This window comes from Prionailurus bengalensis, chromosome C2 (assembly GCF_016509475.1).
Source record: "Prionailurus bengalensis isolate Pbe53 chromosome C2, Fcat_Pben_1.1_paternal_pri, whole genome shotgun sequence".
Taxonomy (NCBI): domain Eukaryota; kingdom Metazoa; phylum Chordata; class Mammalia; order Carnivora; family Felidae; genus Prionailurus; species Prionailurus bengalensis.
Window position 1 is genome coordinate 122,974,247 of NC_057350.1, and position 22,795 is coordinate 122,997,041.

General features: G+C 42.2%; 1 protein-coding gene across 8 annotated transcripts in view; it reads right to left on the minus strand.

The window, feature by feature from the left end:
* Positions 1-22,795, minus strand: part of ZBTB38 (zinc finger and BTB domain containing 38) — a 157,103-nt gene that overhangs the window by 24,583 nt on the left and 109,725 nt on the right. For 6 of the 8 annotated variants that reach the window (XM_043595254.1, XM_043595259.1, XM_043595253.1 and 3 more), the window contains one exon: positions 4,935-11,435. The exons of the other annotated variants lie outside the window; for them this stretch is intronic. In XM_043595254.1, coding sequence (XP_043451189.1) covers positions 7,851-11,435 — 3,585 coding nt within the window. In that variant the 3' untranslated portion in view covers positions 4,935-7,850. Of the gene's footprint in view, positions 1-4,934; positions 11,436-22,795 lie in introns of those variants that run through there. 8 annotated transcript variants of the gene reach the window in all.

Here is a 22,795-nt window from a genome sequence, read left to right on the forward strand (position 1 = left end):
CATTCCCCACAGTTCAGCTTCGGTGACATTTCACAATACAAAGCTGATTTAAAAAATTCTTCTTGTCCCAACAATCCAATGGCTCTCTGCTGCTCTTAGTGTAAGATCCCAATCCTTAGCATGACCTGGGGGTACTGCAGGGTATGGCTTTCAGCCTCCAGTCTCCTCTCAGACCCACCTCTCTAGCACTCTGGCCACCATTGGCTTCCAATGCACTGTGTTCCCCCTAGAAACAGACTTTTGTACATGCTATTCCCTCTACCCGGAAAGTCTTTTTCTTTTTCTTTCTTTCTTTCTTTCTTTCTTTCTTTCTTTCTTTCTTTCTTTCTTTCTTTTTCTTTCCTTCCTTCCTCCCTCCCTCCCTCCCTCCCTTCTTTCTTTCTTTCTTTCTTTCTTTCTTTCTTTCTTTCTTTCTTTTCTTCCTTCCTTCCTTCCTCCCTCCCTCCCTCCCTTCCTTCCTTTCTTTTTCTTTCTTTCTTAAGTTTATTTACTTATTTTGAGAAGAGCAAGAGAGAGAACAAGCAGGGCAGAGGCAGACAGAGAGGAAACGAAAGAGCATCTCAAGCAGGCTTTGCACCGACAGCATGGAGCTGGATGTGGGGCTCGATCTCATCAACCGTGAGACTATGACCTGAGCTGAAATCAAGAGTTAGACACTTAACCCACTGAGCCACTCAGGCGCTCCTCTCCTCTTTCAACTTTATTCCTTTTTCAGATCTCATTCAAAAGGTACTTCCTCAAGGACGACTTCCCTCGAACTTCCAGACTAGCTTAGGCCCCCTGTTAAACGTCCTCATGGCACCTCTTCTTCACATTACTTACTGAAATTGTAATTGGTTAGCTTTTTGTGTTCCCCATTAGATCATAAGCTACAGGGACAATTTGTTTTTTCAGTTTTTGTATTCCCAGCACCTAGCTCAAATATGTTTTGAATGAATGAAACACAACTTTCAGCTTCATACCCAAAGCCAGTCCCCCTTCCGAACTTCTGGTCCACATAAGCTAGTGGTCTACAGGTGACTCCACTCTTCTAATGACTCAGACCCAAAACCTGGGAGTCATCTTTGACCTCTCTGTTTTTCTCACCTCCTGGGACCTAAACCACTCATAAATCCTATCAGATCTACCTTCAAAGTACATCCAGTATCTCAGACAGTATGTACCTCCTGATGGAAGAACATAACTCAACTTAGGAAGCTGTCTTGTTAATTCCCAGGCTGTGACAAACTCTTCAGGACAAACAACATAATTTCTTCAAAAATATATTGCAAGGGAAGAAAAAATAGTTTCTTCACTGCATTGCAGTGAGAGTCATTGGTTACTTACATTTTTTTAAAGTAGGCTCCACACCCAGTGTGGAGCCCAGTGCATGGCTTGAACTCACAACCCCAACATCAACACCTGAGCTGAAATCAACAGTTGGACGCTTACACTGTTGGTGGGAATGCAAACTGGTACAGCCACTCTGGAAAACACTATGGAAAATAGTTTAAAAAAAAAAACAAAAAACCCTAAGAAAAGAACTACCCTACGATCCAGAAATTGCACTACTAGGAATTTATCTAAAGGATACAAACGTGCTGATTCGAAGGGGCATATGTACCCCAATGTTTATAGCAACGCTACCAACAATAGCCAAATTATGGAAAGAGCCCAAATGTCCATCAACTGATGAATGGATAAAGAAGATAAAGTATATACATACAATAGAGTACTACTCAGTGACGAAAAAGAATGAAATCTTGCCCTTTGCAACAATGTGGATGGAACTAGAGTGTATTATGCTAAGCAAAATAAGTCAGAGAAAGACAGCCATACGGTTTTAGTCTTATGTGGAAATTGAGAAACTCAACAGATAATCATAGGGGAAGGGAAGGAAAAATAAGATAAAAACAGAGAGGGAGGCAAACCTTAAGAGACTCTTCAATATGGAGAACAAACTGAGGGTTGCTGGAGGGGAGGTGGGTGGGGGTATGGGTTAATGGGTGACAGACATTAAGGAGGGAATTGTTGGGAGGAGCACTGGGTTCTACTCCTCCTGAAGCCAAGGCTACACTGTATATTAAACTGACTTGAATTTAAATTGAAAACAATTTTTTTAATGTTTATTTTTGAGACAGAGACAGAGACAGAGACAGAGACAGAGAGACAGAGTGTGAATGGGGAGGGGCAGAAAGGGAGGGAGACACAGAAACTGAAGCAGGCTCCAGGCTCTGAGCTGTCAGCACAGAGCCCTTAAGGGGCTTGAACTCACAGACCGTGAGATCATGATCTGAGCGGAAGTCAGAAGCTCAACCAACCGAGCCACCCAGGCGCCCCAGAAATAATAATAAAAAAAAGAATAAAGTCACTCACAAACAACAACAAAAAAGAGTTGGACACTTAACTGACTGAACCACACAGGCGCTCCAGAGACCTTCTTCACTGACCTGCAGTCTCTTCCCTATACTGCAGTGACAGTCATCCTTCAAACACATTAGATCATTTCCTTTTTGTTGAAGCCCTCACACGGCCTCTCGCTTGGACCTTCTGGAACCGCTCTCTGCCCTTCCCTCCTAGCACTCAGCTGCTCATCTGCTCCCCCATCATCTATCTGTGTCAGAAATACAAAATCTCTGGCAAGGCACACGAGGCCCTGGTGATGTGTCCTCTGTGTACCTCTCCTGGCTCACCACCCGAACCCGAGGCCTGCGGAACCACATGCACTCACCCATGCTCCTGTGTTTTAGCCACTCCTACCTGGACCTGCCTGCACTGGGAAGCCCAGGCTCGGTCAGGCCCAGCTCAGTGCCCTCTCTCTCAGAACCCAACATAATCCAATCTGGTTCTGAGCAACTAGGGACTCAGGGTTTCGTTTTGTAATCGTGCCTTGCCTCATCAGTCTCCTTCCCCGGTCTCTGGCTCCTCAAAGGCACAGGCTGCCTCTTGTAACTCTACAGCCCTGGCCTGGACACAACACCTGAGACCCCAAATTAAACATATTTTGAATAAATGAATTAAAATTCTCCATAAATTAGCACTGTTCCAGCTTTTAAATCTCTGTATACCTAAGTTTCCTATAACAAGAATAACATCCTGACCCCTATGTGACATAGAAGTCATAGTTTTTAAAATTGGGGAAAAAAGTGCTCTTCACTTCTCAGCAAAACATTCTAAGTAACTAGAATTGAGGTCTTAGACATCAAGAATGAAATCATAATTTACAAAACCTTAAGAAATGTAATCATACTTCTGCTATAACCAGTTCTTCCAGGAGTTGTCTAAACTTGGGAGAATTTCATTTTAAAATCTGCACCCCAAGCCAACTCACCTGCTCACTGATGACCTTCCTTGGAGAATCAGCATCAAGGGGAGTATACAGGGGAGGAGGAGTGGGGACAAGGCAAGGGGTTCCTCTCTCCAGAAGGGAGACTGATAGCCGGCCAGGATTTGGGGAGGAGGAAGGTGAAGAGTTCTCAGATATGGAGGAAATTGCCTCTGCAAAGAGCAACCGAGGGGAGACAGAGGGCGTGGGACCCCGTCAACCCGGGGGGGGGGGGGGGGGGGGGGGGGGGGGGGGGTGGGGGGTGGGTAATGAGAAAAGAGGAAGGTGAGAAACAGGAGTAAAAGAACCCAAAGTGATTAATACAATATGCGCAAGTAGGATTGCCTTGCAGGATTTGTTTTGATGTTTTAATCGAGCTACTTTCTCAATTATTAAAAATTTGTTCAATATTTAATCTGTTTTGCTAGATACGTGAAGTTAGTTTCAGCAGGCAGCAGTTATCAAATTTTTGATTTGGATTTGGTTTGGATTATCCTTCAAATACAAAACTGATGCTTACTGGCCAGACATTAGTAGGACTGGAAATTTGCGTTATTTTCCCTGTGTTGGTGATGGATTATGTTGCCTGAGCCACTGGCACTCCCTTTCACACTAGCTACTGTGACTAACTGCATGCATCTGAAGATAATTAAAGTTAGGAATATAGTCTGTGATGAGGGGACATTTTTTATGTGAAAAATTACTAGCTTAAAACAGTATTAAATATTTTACTCCATATTCTTTTTAATACCTTTTTAAAAATGTTTGTTTTTGAGAGAGAGAGAGAGAGAGAGAGGAAGAGAGAGAGGGAGCAGGGGAGGGGCAGAGAGAGAGAGAGAGGGAGACACAGCATCTGAAGCAGGCTCCAGGCTCTGAGCTGACAGCAGAGAGCCTGATACGGGCCTTGAACTCACGAACTGTGAGATCATGACCCGAGCCGAAGTCAGACATTTAACTGACTGAGCCACCCAGGCGCCCCGATTTTACTCTATATTCTTGAAAAGAAAAAGTGTACAGATTTAAAAAATGATTTTATAAGGCAATATCCCAACATACAAGAGAAGGCAAATGCCCAGAGTGTAGAGGCATCAGAAATAAAGCAGCGGTGGTGTCAGGGAAAGCTGAGACCAGTACGGCCTCCTGAAGGCCATCACTGTAACAGCTATCATCATAAAGCTGCATTCATTTGTCATGCCTCTTTGCCTCACTGCCCGTTCAGTTTACATTAAGTATTTCTCTCTAAGGTGTTGAGAAGAAACAAAAACATGGGCTTTGAAGTCAGGGAGATCTGGCTTGGAGTCCTGGTTCTGTCTGGTTGTGGGATCTTCTCAAAGTCACTACAAAATGTAGATAATGAAGTCTACTTCCCATGGTTGCTGGGAAAGACCTGAATGAAACAGCCCATGGGAAGAACCTTGCCAGATTCCTGGTACTAAGTGTAATTTGTTTCCCGAGGAGGAGTAGAGTAGACAGAACACTTTCAACGCTCTCTGATTTATCACAAGGTCAGGCCTAGCCAAGGCATTAAATGATAAGAAGACTTCAATCTCTCTTATTTCTGCTTTTTTTTTTAATGCATATTCCATTTGAGTCCTAAGCATGTAAGTAGGTATCATGGAACGTAAACAAGTAAGGAAACAGAAATATATTAAATGAATAATATGTGAAACAATGCTGTGACTCACAAAGAGGAAATAGCCGCTTGACTGCACAAAAGAATTAACATTAAAACATTTAAGAGACTTAACATAGAATAAGCTATTGTAATCAAGCAAAACCAAATTTATAGTCATTATTTCTAAAAATAAAATTAGGCTTTTCCAACCCTTAACATCTGCATTTAATAATATCTTCTAACCAAAATACAGATGCTAAAACAGCAAATTACAATATATCTTGTACAGCATACAGTATGTTCACTGTTTACACCTACTTTAATTCTAGTTGGTCGTTATGTACTCAATGCATAAACATCACTCATGATAAAGTTTTCACAATTAACAAAAATGTGACAAGGCTGTCTTAAAACGGCTCTGCTATAAATTGTATAGAATATACAGAATTACAAAGTCAAGTATTTTTTTTATCAAAATATACACCCCTCCCTGAAACTAACACAAGCTATCAACATTTTAAACGAATAATACAATTATAGAAAATATTTGCAAAATTATTTTTTCATGTATAAATATTCTGCCATATTTACTTTGGTCTAGAATTATCAGCATACAAGTCCACTTAAAAAATTTCCACATGTAAGGGCTAGGAGACATCACTACATGTAATAATTTTATATTTGGAGTTACCTCAAATCAAAATGACTGAAATACACAGTAATTCTCTTTGATTAATAATCCCAATTGAGATAAAATAAATTAGTAGATCACCGAATTACCTATTCAATATTCTAATTATCAATTCAGAAATGATTTTCATAAGCCCTTTGTGACCATCTCTTTTAACAAAACCCAAATGAGTAGTGCAGGTATACATATATACAACGTATAAAGTAAGGATGAATTGCTTGCATTTCCCCATTTTCCTCTATTACATAATACTGTATGTAAGTAAGTGAAAGTAGATCAACAAAAGATAAATGCAGATGCAATATTGGGGTTACTTAACAGCAAAATACTACTGTATAAAAAGGTCAGCTTTGATCGTGTCCTTCTCTGGGTGTTTAAATGCTTTCTCGCCCACCCAAATCCGTATTAAGTCTTCTTCATGGAGACATCACAATACTTGAAGAGAGAAACTGGAGTCCTTTGAACTACTTCTTCATTATGGTGACTCTGCAACCTTGAATAACCTTGGGCTTCCATCTATCAAATCCCATGAACATGAATAGCTGTAGGTCACCCTTAAACCAGGTTCCAGGTTCTGCTCACACTGGTGGATCAAAGGGTAGGAATGTTTTCTCTCTCCCTCCTATTCTGGCAGTTTATAACCTAAGAATGAGGAGTTCCAGCTTCCCAGAACCTAGTCCACACGATGGAACATCCTACAGGGCAATTAGACTTGGAGGGCAATGGTGATGGTGTGGGGCAGCATAAAAGAACATGAAACAACTTAAGTGGGTTTTTAGCAAGGGAGCCAGGTGTCTGCAAACATGAAGACAAGGCATCTGGCTTTGGGGATATGTTTCTGAGTCATATAAGTAAGTGATGGAATCGTATTACTCCACAGTCTATCTCTCCTCCAACCTCCCCCAAAACAAAGCTACTGTTTGAGGCAAGGAAGGTCATCGCTTCCTCTTGCCCACTCAAGTCATTAATGGGTGAGGTGGGAGGTGTCTTTCTGATGCCCTTTTGTTTTATATTAGTATATACTTGTGGGCTGCATAATCTCCAAGAAGGCTAATAATCACTGGGATTAGGCTTTCTGTCATTTTCAAGTGCCTGGGAATTCACCACCATATGCATGCTTTGCACTAAATTTCCTGGACACTCCTTCAGTGGAATGGGATGTGTCAGGTTTTAACTTAAACCCTGGAGACTGATTAAGTTTGTCTGAAATAGACCTCTACATCCATGGCCTTGTGATGGATGGAAGACTGCAGGGAGTTTCAGAAGAATTTGACCCTTCTTTATTTTCTGAAGTGAGGCCACTGCAAAGTAATATACAGCACAGGTGATCAGAGAAAAATTCTGGGAGGGCTCTCCCCCATAGATAAGGCATGACCTATTTTTTCTGTGACTGGAGTAGACCAGTTCTAGTAATAGCTCAGCCAGAATTTCAAGGGAACAGCATTCCATCTAAAAGCATACAACGTGCTCTTAAATCATATCAAGATGCTTTCTACTGATTTTTCCATTAGTCCTCATTATTTGCAGATCTATTGCTCGTCATTATAATTCTCTACAGGGGACATGGATAGTTAAAAGTCATAGTGATTTATATATGTATTTTACAAGGCTTGTGTTGCAGAAAAGTAGTTCTAGATAATGTATGAATGTCCTACTTAAGTTACTCAATTTCACACATATTTTCAGCTATAATATTAAATATTTCTTATATATCCACTAATTTAAACAATTTTTAATAGCGCAGAAGCTGGATGGGAAAAATGACTGTCATAGCTTGTTTACCTTCTAACATATTTATGAAGATGATGTTTTCATGATATCCGACCCTCGTTTTCTCCAGTGACTAAAGACAGCTCAGCAGCCAGTTCCTATTAGCACTTACTAGAAAGTTCTAAATTAGGCTAACATTAGACTCTTTTTTTTTCCACTGGCAGAAATACCACAGCTAAGAACTTCATAAACTTCCACAAGATACTTGGGATACTGGAGGATTCAGCTATTTCATTTTTGTGCACTTTGCATGAAGTTAATGCTAAAACCCAAAGTAGATATTAGGATCCTTTTTCTGGAATTTTCACAAATGAGATTTTCTTTTTTACATTTCACTCCTTCATGACTGTTGTGTGAACAAAACAAAACTAAACTTAAAAAAAAAACACACCAGAAGAAACAGCTAAAAACACCCCAAAACAACAAACCCACCAACTTATAGTTTTGAAGATTTTTCTAAGTATCGCCACTCAAAGGACATTTTCAACAATGGTTTGCACATTATCCTTTTGGTCATTGTCTTCTGAATCATTGACATGTGGGTTCTCCAGAGGATTTGAGTTCTCATGGCACATGTCACCTTCGACTTTCTCCCGCTGACTTGGGCTCTTGAATAAGTGTTTCTTCTGGTGCATTCCAAGGGCAGCAGCTGTTTTGCAAATTTTGGGGCACTGGAAGCAGGCATAGCCCTTCCCATCATGCTCCCAAATGTGCCTCTGCTCATGATTCCTTTTTGTGGAAAGGTACAAAAAACTCTGAAAGCAGAACTGACAGTGGTAACGCTTTTCGCCGGTGTGGATTCTTTCGTGGATTTTGAGCGTCTCGTTCAACGTGAATGCCTTGCTGCAGTACTGACAGATGAACTCCTTCACGCCCAGGTGGATGCGTTCATGTTTCTGTAAGTTTCCCTGCACCGAGAAGCACCGCCCGCAGGTCTTGCACTGGTACGGCTTCTCTCCGGTGTGACACCGCATGTGCATCTTGAGCGTGGAAGGGCTCTGGAACTGCTTGGCACAGAACTCGCAGGCGTAAGGCCTCGCAGTGAGATGCCGGTGGGGCCTTCCTTGATTGCCGGCCCCCGAGGCTTTGTCTCCATCGCAGAGTTCGCACTGCAGCTTGGGCATCTCTTTATTTTCTTCTTCCTCAAAGGCCTTCTCCTGAGGAGCTTTCCCCACAGCGCAGTCCAGTTCTGCTGGGTATTTACACTTATTGCTTGGGCTCCTGTGTTCATGTTCTTTCTTCCAGTTGACCTTCCTCATTTTCCTCAACTGTCTGGATTTCTTTTTGGGTTTGTAGTTGTAGTAAGGACGCCAAGGTTTGTCAGTGGAATCCTGGTCGCTGGCGTCATCGAACATCTCGTTCATTTCCACACACTCGGACTGGCAGAGCCCGAGTGGGCTGTCTCTGTTGGCTTCCGGGTCACTCTCTTGTGGCAAGGTCTCCTCCTGCACTTGATACTTGGGTCTTCTCCCTCTTTTATAGAACAACTTAGATCCTAGGATGTGCCTTTTCACGATGGCTTCGTTTCCGATTTTCACCGTTATCTGGCAAAGGGGCGCCACGTTGCTGTTGGTGGAGGTTCCTGGCAGAGCAGGCTTTGCAATGTAGGTTTCAATTTTACTGGTTTCTTTCATACTTGCGGTTTTGCTCAATGACCCTCCAGGATCAGCGACGTATTTGGACTCCTCTGCTATCTCCCCCTTGTTACACGGCACGATCTTCTTTTTCTCCTTAATGCTTTTGGGTCTGCTGACGACCCTGCCCGCTTTGTCAGGCTCGAGTTTGCTGTCGTCTTTCAGGGGCTGACTGCCTGCTGGGTCCGAAGGGGCTCTGTGGCTGCTGCTGGTCATGGCGGCAACGGCGTTGCTGTGCATTATCACTGATGAGAACTGGCTACTATGCACAATGACCGAGGGTGCTGAGCCACTGTAGCTGATCACAGAGGCTGCGTTCTCACTGCCACCACTCAAAGACGAAACAGGCACGTCCCCTGCTGGGAGGTCAGAGCTGACAGCATTCTCAGTGGAAGAAACCGACACCTCGGTAGAATAAAAGTTATTGTCGAGATCGACTTTCAGTGCTTCCTCTCCCCACTTGGTCCCCTCTGCGCTCTGTACGTTGGCAGAAGCGGGCATGTCCTGGCGTGCAGATGTTTCCAAGGGGACGGCTGGACTGCTGGTGAGGGTGTTGACACGGTCTTGGAAATTCAGTGTCGGTAACTCAGAGCTGTGTGGATTCTGAATGACATAGGGACCAGATGCTGACGCATTCATCTGACTGCTTTCTCGAGCATTTTCATAGGAAGAATTTCGGTAGCTCTTATAAGGAGCCCTCTTGCATTTCATAGGCAGTAGCCTGTAAAGTTTATATGGATACACACTAGGCTTCAAGCCTCCATTTGCTGTTTTTTTACTGATGGAAAGTCTGTGATCTATGGCATGGAAAGACTTCTGATGGTTTTTGAGAATATAGTAGGTCATGAAAGTTTCAAGGCAGAAAATGCACTGATAGCGCCTCTCCCCTGTATGCCAAATTTCATGTCTTGTCCTGTACTCAGCCAATGCAAATACTTTGTTGCAGTAATGACAGGGATATGTTCTTCTCCACGAGTGAACATTTGCGTGTCTTCGGAGGCTGGATAAAGTCACGTAACTACGTTTGCATACAACACAGCTGTAGAGCATCTGCCCATTAACAAATTTAACCATGTGGTCCGTTTCTGGCAAGGTACTTCCGGTACTGGAAAACTCACCAATCCTGTTTTCAGAGAGCAACGGTTCTGGACCTGTGAACGAACTTCCATTCTGTCCGATGGTTGGATAGTTTTCTAAAAAGCGTTGGTTTCCTCCGGGAACAGGCATGTGGCTGGACCTCATACAAATCTGCTCGTGCCGATCCAGTCTGTTCAGGGTGCTGAACTGCTTGTTGCAGTACTTGCACACTAACGGCTCCTGGGTTGGCTTGTGGAGCTGCATGTGGGCACTGAGCAAAGTGCTACTGTCAAAGGACTTGGAACAACAGCTGCAGTTGTACACGAGAGGTGGGACCTCTGCCGTCGGCGGCCCCGGGACGTCAGAGGATTTATTTTCATCTTCCTTGGAAAAACGGAGATCTCCTTGGTTGTTGGGAGATTTTGAACGAGGAAGAACGGCAGGTAGCTCTGGACTTCTTTCCTGATTAACCTCTGAGCTGGTTGCTGGAGGGGGTGGTCTATTTTCTGCAGCTGAATCGGAAGCCTGGGGTATGGAGACTGTCTTTGGCTTTCGGCACGTTTTCGGTTTTGCTGCTAGAGCTTCACAGGTTTCTTTACCTGTTTTACCAGGCGAACTGCTGTCGTGTTCACGTACGGGCTGACTTCTGTATGCCTCGGCCACGGAGGAAACGGCATACGAGTGCTCCGCCAGCGTGCGGACGGGCTCTGCCTCGTGGCACACGTCAGTCCTCTCCAGGCAGAGGCTGGTGGTTCTCATGGAGTCGGAGACCTTTTTGAAACTTGCTCTCAAGTCCAGTGGAGAGAACATGTTATTACTATTTTCTGTTTCAATGATGGAAAATGCATTTGTGATCCTTGGCCCATTGGTGATGGCAGGTTCTTCGTGCCTTTTTTCATTTTTTTCTTCTTTAACCACTCCTTTTTCAGTAATGCAGAATACATAGGGACCAGGGGAATTTGAGAAGTTGCGATCAGTAAGGTCTTCCAAGAAGGATATTCCCAGCTTTTTCCCTGCAGCTGCAAGATCCGTGACTGTTTCCTGTCTCTTGACGACAACTGTGGAGCTGTAGATATAATTAAGGATCTCTGTAAACACTTCAGCTTTGAGATCATCCAGTTCCAGGACATGGCTGGAAATACAGATTGTATGGCTCCAAAAGATATTTTTGAAATAAAGGCTTGAAGCAGCCAGGACATTGCTGTGGGCTTTAAATTTGGTGTCTTCCACAATAATAGTGACATCGCATAAAATGCCCCGAATGCGCTGCTCATTTAAGATGGAGAGCACTGTGTCACTGTGCAAGTCGTCCTTGAGGTCCCTGGAAAGGGACATGACTGTCATCTGAAACAAGAGGAGAGAAATGGTCAGAGACCCTTCCAAAACTAGTTTCTTTCTTTCCTTCTTTTTTAAAGTAAGCTCTATGCCCAGCGTGGGGCTCAAACTCACAACCCCGAGTTCAAGAATCATATGCTCTACCAACTGAGCCAGCCAGGCGCCCCAACAAGTAGTTTCTTTATTTCTAGACAATTTTCAATGTTTTTGAAAAACTTTTTTTTTGTACGAAAATACAGGTTTTTATCTCATTTGCTGTTACTTGCAAGACTTGGAGTCAACATTAGAAGCTAAATCTTGATCTCGCCCCAGCCTGTTTCTCATACCATTGCTAATAGTTGTTATAGTTGGAAATCCTCCCAGAACTCTTTCTCCAAAGCCGTAGCTATATATACACGTCCAAATTTGGGAGGAGGAGGGTTCCCCCCCCCCCGCCCAAATGTGAAGGGTCTCATCATCATTCAAGACTGCTGCATTGAACTCCTACAGCTGGGCAATGCCATGGTCCTGCCACAAACGTCCTATTTTCATAGATAACCCTGAGGACCCGATCCAAACATCATTTATGAAGCAGGAAGATGATTTTTTTTTTTTAAAAGCTTTCCCTAAGTAAGCAGTACCTGTATACAGAGGTACTGCCCGCTCAGAGAAGAAGAACTGGAGAAGCCATTCTAATTTGTGGCTCTGAAAGGTCTCTCAATGGAAACCCTCAGTCTGCATGACCCAGTCTGACCACCAGGGGTTCCCCGCCTCTCTGCGTTACTGGCCATATCTCATACTTTCTCTAATTTCCCTTTTTATTACAGCCAAAGCAGATTAGGGTTTTCAAAAAGGGGTCGGTGACGTACTGAAGGCACACGAAAAAGAAACAATGCACAAAACCAAGAAAGCATGCCTCTGAGTCTAGTCTCATTGTGGTTTGGATTTGAAGGTATCTCTTTAAGATCCTGATTTCAATTCCTTCAGACATATACCCATAAGTGAGATTGCTGGATCACATGGTAGTTCTATTTTTAATTTCTTGAGGAATCTCCATACTGTTTTCCATAGTAGCTGTACCAATTTACATTCCCACCAACAGTGCACAAGGACTCCCTTTTGTCCAACCCTTTATCAACATTTGTTCTCTCTTATCTTTTTGATGGTAGCCATTCTGACAGGTGTGAGCTGATATTTCATTGTGGTTTTGACTTGCATTTCCCTGGTGGTTAGTGATGTTGAGCACTTTTTCATGTGTCTGTTTGTCATCTTTATGCCTTCTTTGGAAAAATGTCTATTCAGGTTCTCTGCCCTTTTGTTAATCGGATTATTTGTGGGTTTTGGTGTTGAGTTGTATAAATTATATGTTATGGATATTAACCCCTTATCAGATATATCATTTGAAAATATCTTCTCCCATTTGGCAGGTTGCCTTTTTGTTTTGTTGATGGTTTCCTTTACTGTGCAAAAGGCTTTGATTTTAGTGTAGTCCAACAGTTGATTTTTTGCTTTTATTTCCCTTCCCTCAGGAGACATATCTAGAAAAATGATTCTATGGCCAATGTCAAAGAAATTACTGCCTGTGCTCTCTTCAAGGGTTTTTATGGTTGCAGGTCTCACATTGAGGTCTTTCATCCATTTTGAGTTTATTTTTGTACATGGTGTAAGAAAATGGTCCAGGTTCATTCTTCTGCATGTGGCTGTCCAGTTGTCCCAGCACCAGTAATTCCACTACTGGGTATTTACCCCAAGAAAATAAAAACACGAATTTGAAAAGATATATGCAACCCTATGTTTATTTCAGCATTATTTACAATAGCCAAGATATGTAAGCAACCTGTGTCTGCTGACAGATTAATGGATAAAGTAGATGTGGTACACACACACACACACACACACACACACACACACACAGGAATATTACTCAGTCAAAAACATGCATGTTGCCATATGTAACAACATGGATGGATCTAGAAAGTATAATGCTAAGTGAGATAAGTTAGAGAAAAACAAATACCATATGATCTCACTCATATGTGGAATTTAAGAAATAAAACAAGTGAGGGGCACCTACGTGGCTCAGTTGGTTAAGCATCCGACTCTTGGTTTCAGCTCAAGTCATGGTCTCACAGTTCATGAGTTTGAGACCCGTGTTGGGCTCTGCGCTGGCAGCACAGAGCCTGCTTGGGATTCTCTCTCCCTCTCTCTGCCCCTCCCGCATTCATGCTGTTTCTGTCTCTCTCAATATAAATAAATAAACTTAAAAAAATAATAAAACAAGTGAACAAAGGGGGAAAAAGACAAAAAAAACCAGACTTTTAAGTACAGAGAGCAAACTGGTGGTTACCAGAGGGCAGGTGGGTGGGAGGATATATGAAACGGATAAAGGGGATCAAATGTGATGCACAGTGAGCAATGTATACAATTGTTGAATTGAAACTAATATAACACTGTATGTTAATTGTATTTCATTAAAAAAAATACTGAGTCTAGTCACAGGTTCCTAAATTGGCACAATTTAAAGGCACAGTGGCTCTTGTTCTGGTTCAAGGATCTTATCTCTGTTCTTCCCGGGACCTAGTTCTTGGTATTTTCTCTATATATTTTAAACCATAAGCCTGGAATGGCCAAAGCCTACCAAATAATATTCTAGTAAGAGATAGTATATTATATAAGAAATACATAGTATGTTAGTATGTAGGGATCTAAATTAAATTCAAACGTCACCTTACTCTGTGTCATGTATTCTGTTCTGTTTCATTAAAAAATTTTTTTTTCAACGTTTTTATTTTATTTTTGGGACAGAGAGAGACAGAGCATGAACGGGGGAGGGGCAGAGAGAGAGGGAGACACAGAATTGGAAACAGGCTCCAGGCTCCGAGCCATCAGCCCAGAGCCTGACGCGGGGCTCGAACTCCCGGACCGCGAGATCGTGACCTGGCTGAAGTCGGACGCTTAACCAACTGCGCCACCCAGGCGCCCCTGTTCTGTTTCATTTTAAAAATGCTAATAGCAACTCACTCAACTAATTTCACTATACACTAACAGATCGCTCCTGCAGTTAAAACCAAAAAAACCCCTCTAGTCTAAAGGTCATACTAACGAGCTGTTCATCCAGCCTATCTCTCTCTCTTTTTTAAAATTTATTTTGAGAGTGAGACAGAGAGAGAGAGAGAGAGAGAGAGAGCGAGAGAGAGAGAGAGAGAGAGAGAGCAAGTGAAGGAGGAGCAGAGAGAGAGAGAGAGAGAGAGAGAATGAGAACCCCAAGCAGGCTCCACACTGTCAGCACAGAGCCAGATGTAGGGCTTGATCTCATGAACTGAACCATGAGATCGTGACCTGAGCTGAAATCAAAAGTTGAATGCTTAACCGACTGAGCCAACCAGGCAAGCGCCCCCAGCCTCTCTAGTGGCAGTGTCTTCCTAGCACTGAAGTACAACATTTAACTCACAGCATTCATTCAGCTGTGGAGAGACCAGATGGCCAAATGAAGAATTTCTTTTTAGCCTTTTCTGAAGCTGTTATAAGTTGTGCCCATTATGTTATTTAGTGTCCTTTATACTTTAGGATCCATTTGATTCATTCTTTGATCTTATCCAGCCACAGGAAAAAGTGCATTAATACTAATAAATGCTTCTATTTCCAAGACAAGGAAGCTTAGAACTAACTTTTATCATCAACTGTTGTAGCCATTGTTAGCTTGGATTTCTGGTGTGACTAGTGTCTCATTTCTTCATTTAATATTAGTTCTTTTCTACTTGTGTACTGTGCCTTTAATTGTAACCGTCCATGAATCTTTTTTAGAAATGTGAGGGATTAAGTCTATAAATAGAAATGGAATTAAATGAAATGGAACCTACGGCTTCCTCTATGCCCCTGAAGGAGAGGGGGTCACCCCTGAACAGGTGGCAGGAGTCCGTTCTTCATTGGTTACAGATCAATGACATGTTTTGCTGATGCTTCTTTTGCCTTCCATGAGTTCTCTGCTCTGGGCCCCTGGAGGATCCACTTTCTCTCCTGCCTCATTTATTCACATCCTGTTTGGCTTTTCTGAAGCCCATACGTTATTTCAATTCTTTATCCAGCCTGACTGGATAGTCTCAGATCTGGCAAAACACATACTATATGATTTTAAAAGGTGGTTTCCCTCTCAGTTTAGTTCCATGCTGACATCTGTTTTGTCCTTCAACCTCAAAACTACTGCTTCTTCCAAAACATTCCAATTCACAGCACTCTTAAACTCCCACTAGGCCCTACCTCCACTTGGGGAATACAGTATTTCACATCAAGCCAAGGAACACTCCAGGATGTTAGATGATAAGCACCCCCTCACTTCTGTAGGATTCTCTGATTCTTCTCTTAGGTTGTTCAATTAGGATGGTTAGTAAAAGGCCAAATGTTAACATTTAATAATATCTTTTTTTAACGTTTGTTTTTGAGAGAGAGAGAGAGTGCAAGCAGGGGAGGGGCAGAGAGACAGGGGGACAGAGGATCCGAAGCAGGCTCTGCACTGACAGCAGAGAACCTGATGTGAGGCATGAACCATGAGATCATGATCTGAGCCAGTGAGATACACAACCGACTGAGCTACCCAGGAGCCCCCACATTTAATAATATCTTAATCATACTCACAGTTAGAATAATGCATCTAATAGAGAGTATCATTATATAGGTCATTAACACACTGTTGTAACTATGTAATATCCACGTACGACACTATTCAAAAGGGGGATGATCTACCACGGTGTGGCAGAAATCCTTTTATAATCAGAGTAACTATGCAGCACTTCAATCTACGTTCTTGGCACACACATAAAAACTTCATTCTTGTGTCACTCTTCCCCAGCACATGTGTTAATGTCTAACGTGGCTAGACACAGTACTCAGAGCTGGAAATACTGAGGAATAGGAGACAAGTCTCTTTCCTCAAGGAGCTCAGAGTCTAGGGGGAGAAAGAGAAGTGTCAACTAATAATTGCAATCCATGATAGTAGGCTTTATACTAAAGGTATATACAAAGTGTTAAAGGATGAAGGGCCAACTTGTTATTTACAGGGGCCCTGGAAAGCTTGGCATCAATCAATCAATAAAACAGGAGTGTGGGGGGCGCCTGAGTGGCACAGTTGGTTAAGCGTCCGACTTCAGCCAGGTCACGATCTCGCGGTCCGTGAGTTCGAGCCCCGAGTCAGGCTCTGGGCTTATGGCTCAGAGCCTGGAGCTTGGTTCCGATTCTGTGTTTCCCTCTCTCTCTGCGCCTCTCCCGTTCATGCTCTGTCTCTCTCTGTCCCAAAAATAAATAAACGTTGAAAAAAAAAATTAAAAAAAAAAAAACAGGAGTGTGGGATCAGGGAAATACAAATCAAAACCACACTCAGATATCATCTCACGCCAGTCAGAGTGGCCAAAATGAACAAATCAGGAGACTATAGATGCTGGAGAGGATGTGGAGAAACGGGAACCCTCTTGCACTGTTGGTGGGAAGGCAAACTGGTGTAGCCACTCTGGGAAACAGTGTGGAGGTTCCTCAAAAAATTAAAAATAGACCTACCCTATGACCCAGCAATAGCACTGCTAGGAATTTACCCAGGGGATACAGGAGTACTGATGCACAGGGGCACTTGTACCCCAATGTTTATAGCAGCACTCTCAACAATAGCCAAATTATGGAAAGAGCCTAAATGTCCATTAACTGATGAATGGATAAAGAAATTGTGGTTTATATACACAATGGAGTACTATGTGGCAATGAGAAAGAATGAAATATGACCCTTTGTAGCAACATGGATGGAACTGGACAGTGTTATGCTAAGTGAAATAAGCCATACAGAGAAAGACAGATACCATATGGTTTCACTCTTATGTGGATCCTGAGAAACTTAACAGAAACCCATGGGGGAGGGGAAGGAAAAAAAAAAAAGAGGTTAGAGTGGGAGAGAGCCAAAGCATAAGAGACTCTTAAAAACTGAGAACAAACTGAGGGTTGATGGGGGGTGGGAGGGAGGGTGATGGGTATTGAGGAGGGCACCTTTTGGGATGAGCACTGGGTGTTGTATGGAAATCAATTTGACAATAAACTTCACATATTGAAAAAATAAAATAAAATAAAAAACAAACAAACAAACAACAAAACAGGAGAGTGGGAAAGGCATTCTAAGCAGAAGGAACACCACAGGCAAAACAAACAAAAAATGATGAAAGGGTATATGCACTCAGAGACTGATGAGTGGGTCTGTGTGATGGCGGGAGAACGTGTGCACCTGGTCTGTCCCCAGGATCCCCAGCAGTGCCAGACATGTGGCAGGCCTCAACACCTTTCTGTTGAATGACATGGGCTAGGAAAGGAAGGGTCATAAAGACTCTAAAGTACTCCTCATGGTAAATTTTATATTCTAGGTTAAGAGGGAACCACTGAAAGTCATAATCTATTCCACATTTGGCCTGGAAAAAAAACAAACCCCACTCACTCAGGCTGCCATGTGCTGAAACAATCAGAGGGGAGGTGCAAGCTGACTGCAGGAGACCAGGTGGATAGGCCATCCATGGTCCAGCTGAGAAGCAGCCCATCCATCCAGACAGAGTGAGAGGCGGGGGCAAGCAGACAGCCCTACCACCAGCTAAGGAAGGGAGTGGGGGTTGGTATCTGGACTTAGAATAGATTTTCATTCCCTCCACCAACATTTATGGAACAACTGTTAAGTACATGGTATCAGACTAAATGTTATAGGAAGACAAGAGTTCATTCCACATTTGAACAGATGTTTCCTGAATACCTACTATATGCTTTGGGACAGTAGGTCCCAAACCTGGCTATGCATCACAGTCACCTGGGAAGCTTTAAAATAGTATAAATTGATAGATTTTCCCCTCCCCTGCTCCCACAGAAATTCTGGTTTAGAACAGCTGGGGAAAGACCCTGGAATCCAATGTATTTTTTAAAAATATTTTTCATGTTTATTTATTTTTGAGAGAGACAGAGAGAGAGAGGGAGGCAGGAGTACGGAGAGAGGGAGACACAGAATCCTAAGTAGGCTCCAGGCTCTGAGCTGTCAGCACAGAGCCCGATGCAGGGCTCAAACCCATGAACTGTGGGATCAGGGCCGGAGCCGAAGTTGGGCACCCAACTGACTGAACCACCCAGGCACCTCTGTATGTTTTGTATTTGTACTGATTTAGTGAATAAGGAAAACATTAATATGATACCAAATTCAAAAGACACAACACATAAACTTGATGAGTCTCTTTCCCACCTTGTCTCAGAGACTCTTCAAGTAGTTTTCATCAACCAGCTAGAACCAGGCCCAGTGGGCTGACACTAAAACCCTGTGCCATAAAATATATACAAATTCTGCCTTCAAAGCTTTGTGGTGTAGCAAGGGGTATAAGATGTGCTTATGAAACGCTGCATAACAAAGACACACAAGTGTGTGGAATCACACAAGCAGGCAGGTTGGAAGAAGGCAGTGGCATTCTGGGGAGGAGCTTGGGAATGGGGGGTGAGGGAAGGCACAGCCCTGGAGGAGAAAGTGCCATGTAGTGGATCTTGAGGGTAGAATTTAGTTCTGCAGATCTAAACAAAGGGAAGGGAACCTCACTCAGAAAGAGGCACAGAGTTTCATGCCCTCAAAAAGCTTATAATCCAAGAGTCAGTGTAACAGTTCAAAGAATCTAAATCTGCAAATGCAAATTGAAAAAGCAGTGAAAGTTGTTGAAGGTGGACCTTAAAGTCTTTAAGACTTTAGAACCCTCTAGAACCTCCTTTTTGATTTTACCTCCCACCTAAACCACTTCCCACCACAGTCACGGGGTCATCTCAGATGGTGCCAAAGCTAAAAGCCATATCCTACGTGTTCAAAGGGCAATAAAGAAATCAGTTCAAAGTCTGTAGACCCACAGACCCACAGTAGGCCACAGGCAAATCTGGTCCCCACAGGTTTTTCTGACCAATCTGGTTTTTGGAACCACGTTTTTGAAAAACTGGGCTGACGATGAAAAGAGTAAGATTTAACATAAAAACCAATATACCTTTTTTGAACAACAGGAAGAGTGGGCAAAACGGTTGTTGTCCGCCTGGCAAGAAGGACTGGGTGCCTCATAGCTGTGTCCCCTCATCACAGCCACCTGCACTCACACACTGCCTGCCCATGCTCTTACTGCCAAGTGACTTCTCTCTGTAACCTGACCAGCCTGGCCCCGTTAGCTGGTTTCCTTTGTTGTGACTGATAAGAACATAAAGGGAAATAACATTAGACCCACAGATCTTATCATACATACTTACTTTAAAGATCCCCCCAAAATTAAAATTCAGACTTATAAATGAGTTTTTGTGTGTTTGGGGTGGAGGGGGTAGTCATCCTCAGCAAAAACAGTATTCTCTGACCTAAAAAAGTTAACTGACCTCCTGTACTATATTTCTTTATAGAGAGTAACTTAACACTGAAGCCTTAGGAATTCCTGCCAATGGAAAGGCCACAAAAGACCTCAGAAAAAGAAATGTAGGATGGAAAGAAGATGAGATTTAATTTACATGTAACTTTTTAAAATGTTTTCTAAACAGCAAGCTTCATGCAATACATTCACTTCTCTCAGTAGTATTACTGAGATGGGATAGACAAGCATGAAAAAGGCTAACAATAAATGTTATACATGCAAAAATTTTGGTGGGCCTACCTACTTTTCTTTTTTTTTTTTTAATTAAATTAAATTAAATTTTACATACTTTTTAAATATTTATTTTTGAGGGAGAGAGAGAGAGCAACCGGGATAGGGACAGTGAAGGAGACACAGAATCCGAAGCAGGCTCCAGGCTCTGAGCTGTCAGCACAGAGCCAGATGTGGGGCTCAAACTCATGAACCACAAGATCATGACCTGAGCCAAAGTTGGATGCTTAACTGACTGAGCCACCCAGGCGCCCCTAATTTTTTATTTTAGAGAGACAGCGCCCAAGAGTGGGGGAGAGGGGCAGAGGGAAAGAGAGTGAGAATCTTAAGTAGGCTCTGTGCTTAGCCCAGAGTCTGATGTGGGGCTTGATCCCACAACCCTGGGATCATGACCTGAGCTGAAATCAAGAGTCGACGTTCAACTGACTGAACTGCCCACATAAACTAATTTGTAATTAGATAATTAAGTGACTTTATAAATATATGAGCATATGCTATATAAAATACTTACACAGTCATATTTATCTATAAAAACACACATATAGACATCTATATGTATGTATACAACATAAGTATGTGATATACACATATATCTATATGTGTACATACATATATACATGGACATTTGAAAGACAAAAGGGGTGCAGCTAATAACTATGCTAGAGAAACAGGTATACATTGGGACTGCACTTGAGGAAATAAGGATGAATATTCATCCTTTATTCATTTATACATATATTCATATATATACATGTGTATATATATGTATGTATATGTCTACATATAAAAATAAAACATAAACCTCTACGTAAACATAAAATTCTGTATTATAGTACAAGTACATATGTGTATGTTTACAGAAAGTATGATAAACATACTTTAAAATTATACTTTATATAAATGCCATGGGGAAATTCTAGTTCATTCACATATTTAGAATCTTCTGATCCTTTCGTCTCCTGCCATATTTCAACCTTATCTAATACATACACATACATATAATGGACACTTAAATAAGATACTTTTGAAGATTAAATTACCACTTCTTCACCAGCTTTTTATTTATTTATTTATTCATTCATTCATTCATTCATTCATTTATTTATTTATTTTTAATTGTTTTTTTTTTTTTTAAACATTTATTTATTTTTGAGACAGAGAGAGACAGAGCATGAATGGGGTAGGGTCAGAGAGAGAGGGAGACACAGAATCTCAAACAGGCTCCAGACTCTGAGCTGTCAGCACAGAGCCCGACGCGGGGCTCGAACTCACGGACAGCGAGATCATGACCTGAGCCAAAGTCGGCCGCTCAACCGACTGAGCCACCCAGGCGCCCACTTCACCAGCTTTTAGAATGAACTATATTTAAAACAATAAAATAAATCTATGCTCATGGTAAAATATTCAAACAGTGCAGAAGTGTATTAAAGTACAAAGCAGAAGGCCTGTTCTCTGTCCTAGCCTCCCCTCCCCCACATCGATGCACCTACGGCACCCACGGAATGCATCCTCCCTAGATGGATACCTTTTTTCTAACTTTGGAAGATCTGCACACTACATCTGTATAAAAGCTCTAGGAGAAAAATTATTTCCTCTTGAGTTTCTTCTACCCTAGCCTCTAGCTCCTCTGCCTGGCAATTCCTTAAACTTACACATCTCAGGTGACAGCCCACCTGGGCACCCTTCGACCTCTGGCTCCCACCTTTATGAAACGTGAAGTGTTACGCATTTGTTCATGTTTCTATCCTTCCCTATTTGCTCCTCGAGTGCAAGGTCAATCTAACTCATCTTTGTTCTCGTGACACCTGTAGGGTACAGTACGTTGTCGACGATGGTGACAATAAGCAAGAGGAGCTGGCTCTTCAGACCCTGAGCAGCAAACAGCTTAAATTACACCCTGTATTTAGAAAAGTTCCTGATTTAAAGCTTTCAAAATTAGAACCAAATGAACCCAAATTCTACTCTGTAGACAGCAAAAGTAACTAGGAAAATAAAGATTAATTCCTGTCCATTTTCTTCCTAGTTTCCTCCTAATGTGGCTGTTGGCTCCAAGTGTTTCATGGACCTGGAGTCTCCCAAGACCCTTTCAGCAGGTTCATGAGGTCAAAACTATTTTCATAATAACATAAAGATGTCATCTGCCTCCTCCCCCTCCCCCAGCCATGCTAATATGTGCATTAATGGTACAAAAGCAATGATGGGCAAAAGAGCCAAAAGTGTAGCAAGCATCAAGCCAGTAACACCCAGATAAGAAAATAAAAGTTATTAATTTTATTAAATCTTGACTATTGAATATACATTTTTTTTTTTACTATTTTGTGTGATAAAATGGGAGGTACACACAAAACACTTCCAGTGCACTGAAAAACCAATGTCTGCCTTGAGCAGAGTTGTGAGCTGAACTAGCCAACTTTTTTTTCATGGAACACCATTTTTACATTAAAAAACGACTGACAGACAAACTATGGTTATTCAGATGTGGATATCTGGGCAAACATTTTCTTGAAAATGAAGTAAGTGGGACTGTCACTTCAAGGAAGTAGCCATTTTGTTCCCAGTAATAAAATTTGACTTTCAGATGAAAATCGCAATTCTGGAAAATTTGGTATTTAACACAAACTTTGGCATTCACTGCCATGAGCTCTACATTTCTCAATACATAATGATTTTTCAACGTTTTTTTTTTTTTTAATTTATTTTTGGGACAGAGAGAGACAGAGCATGAACGGGGGA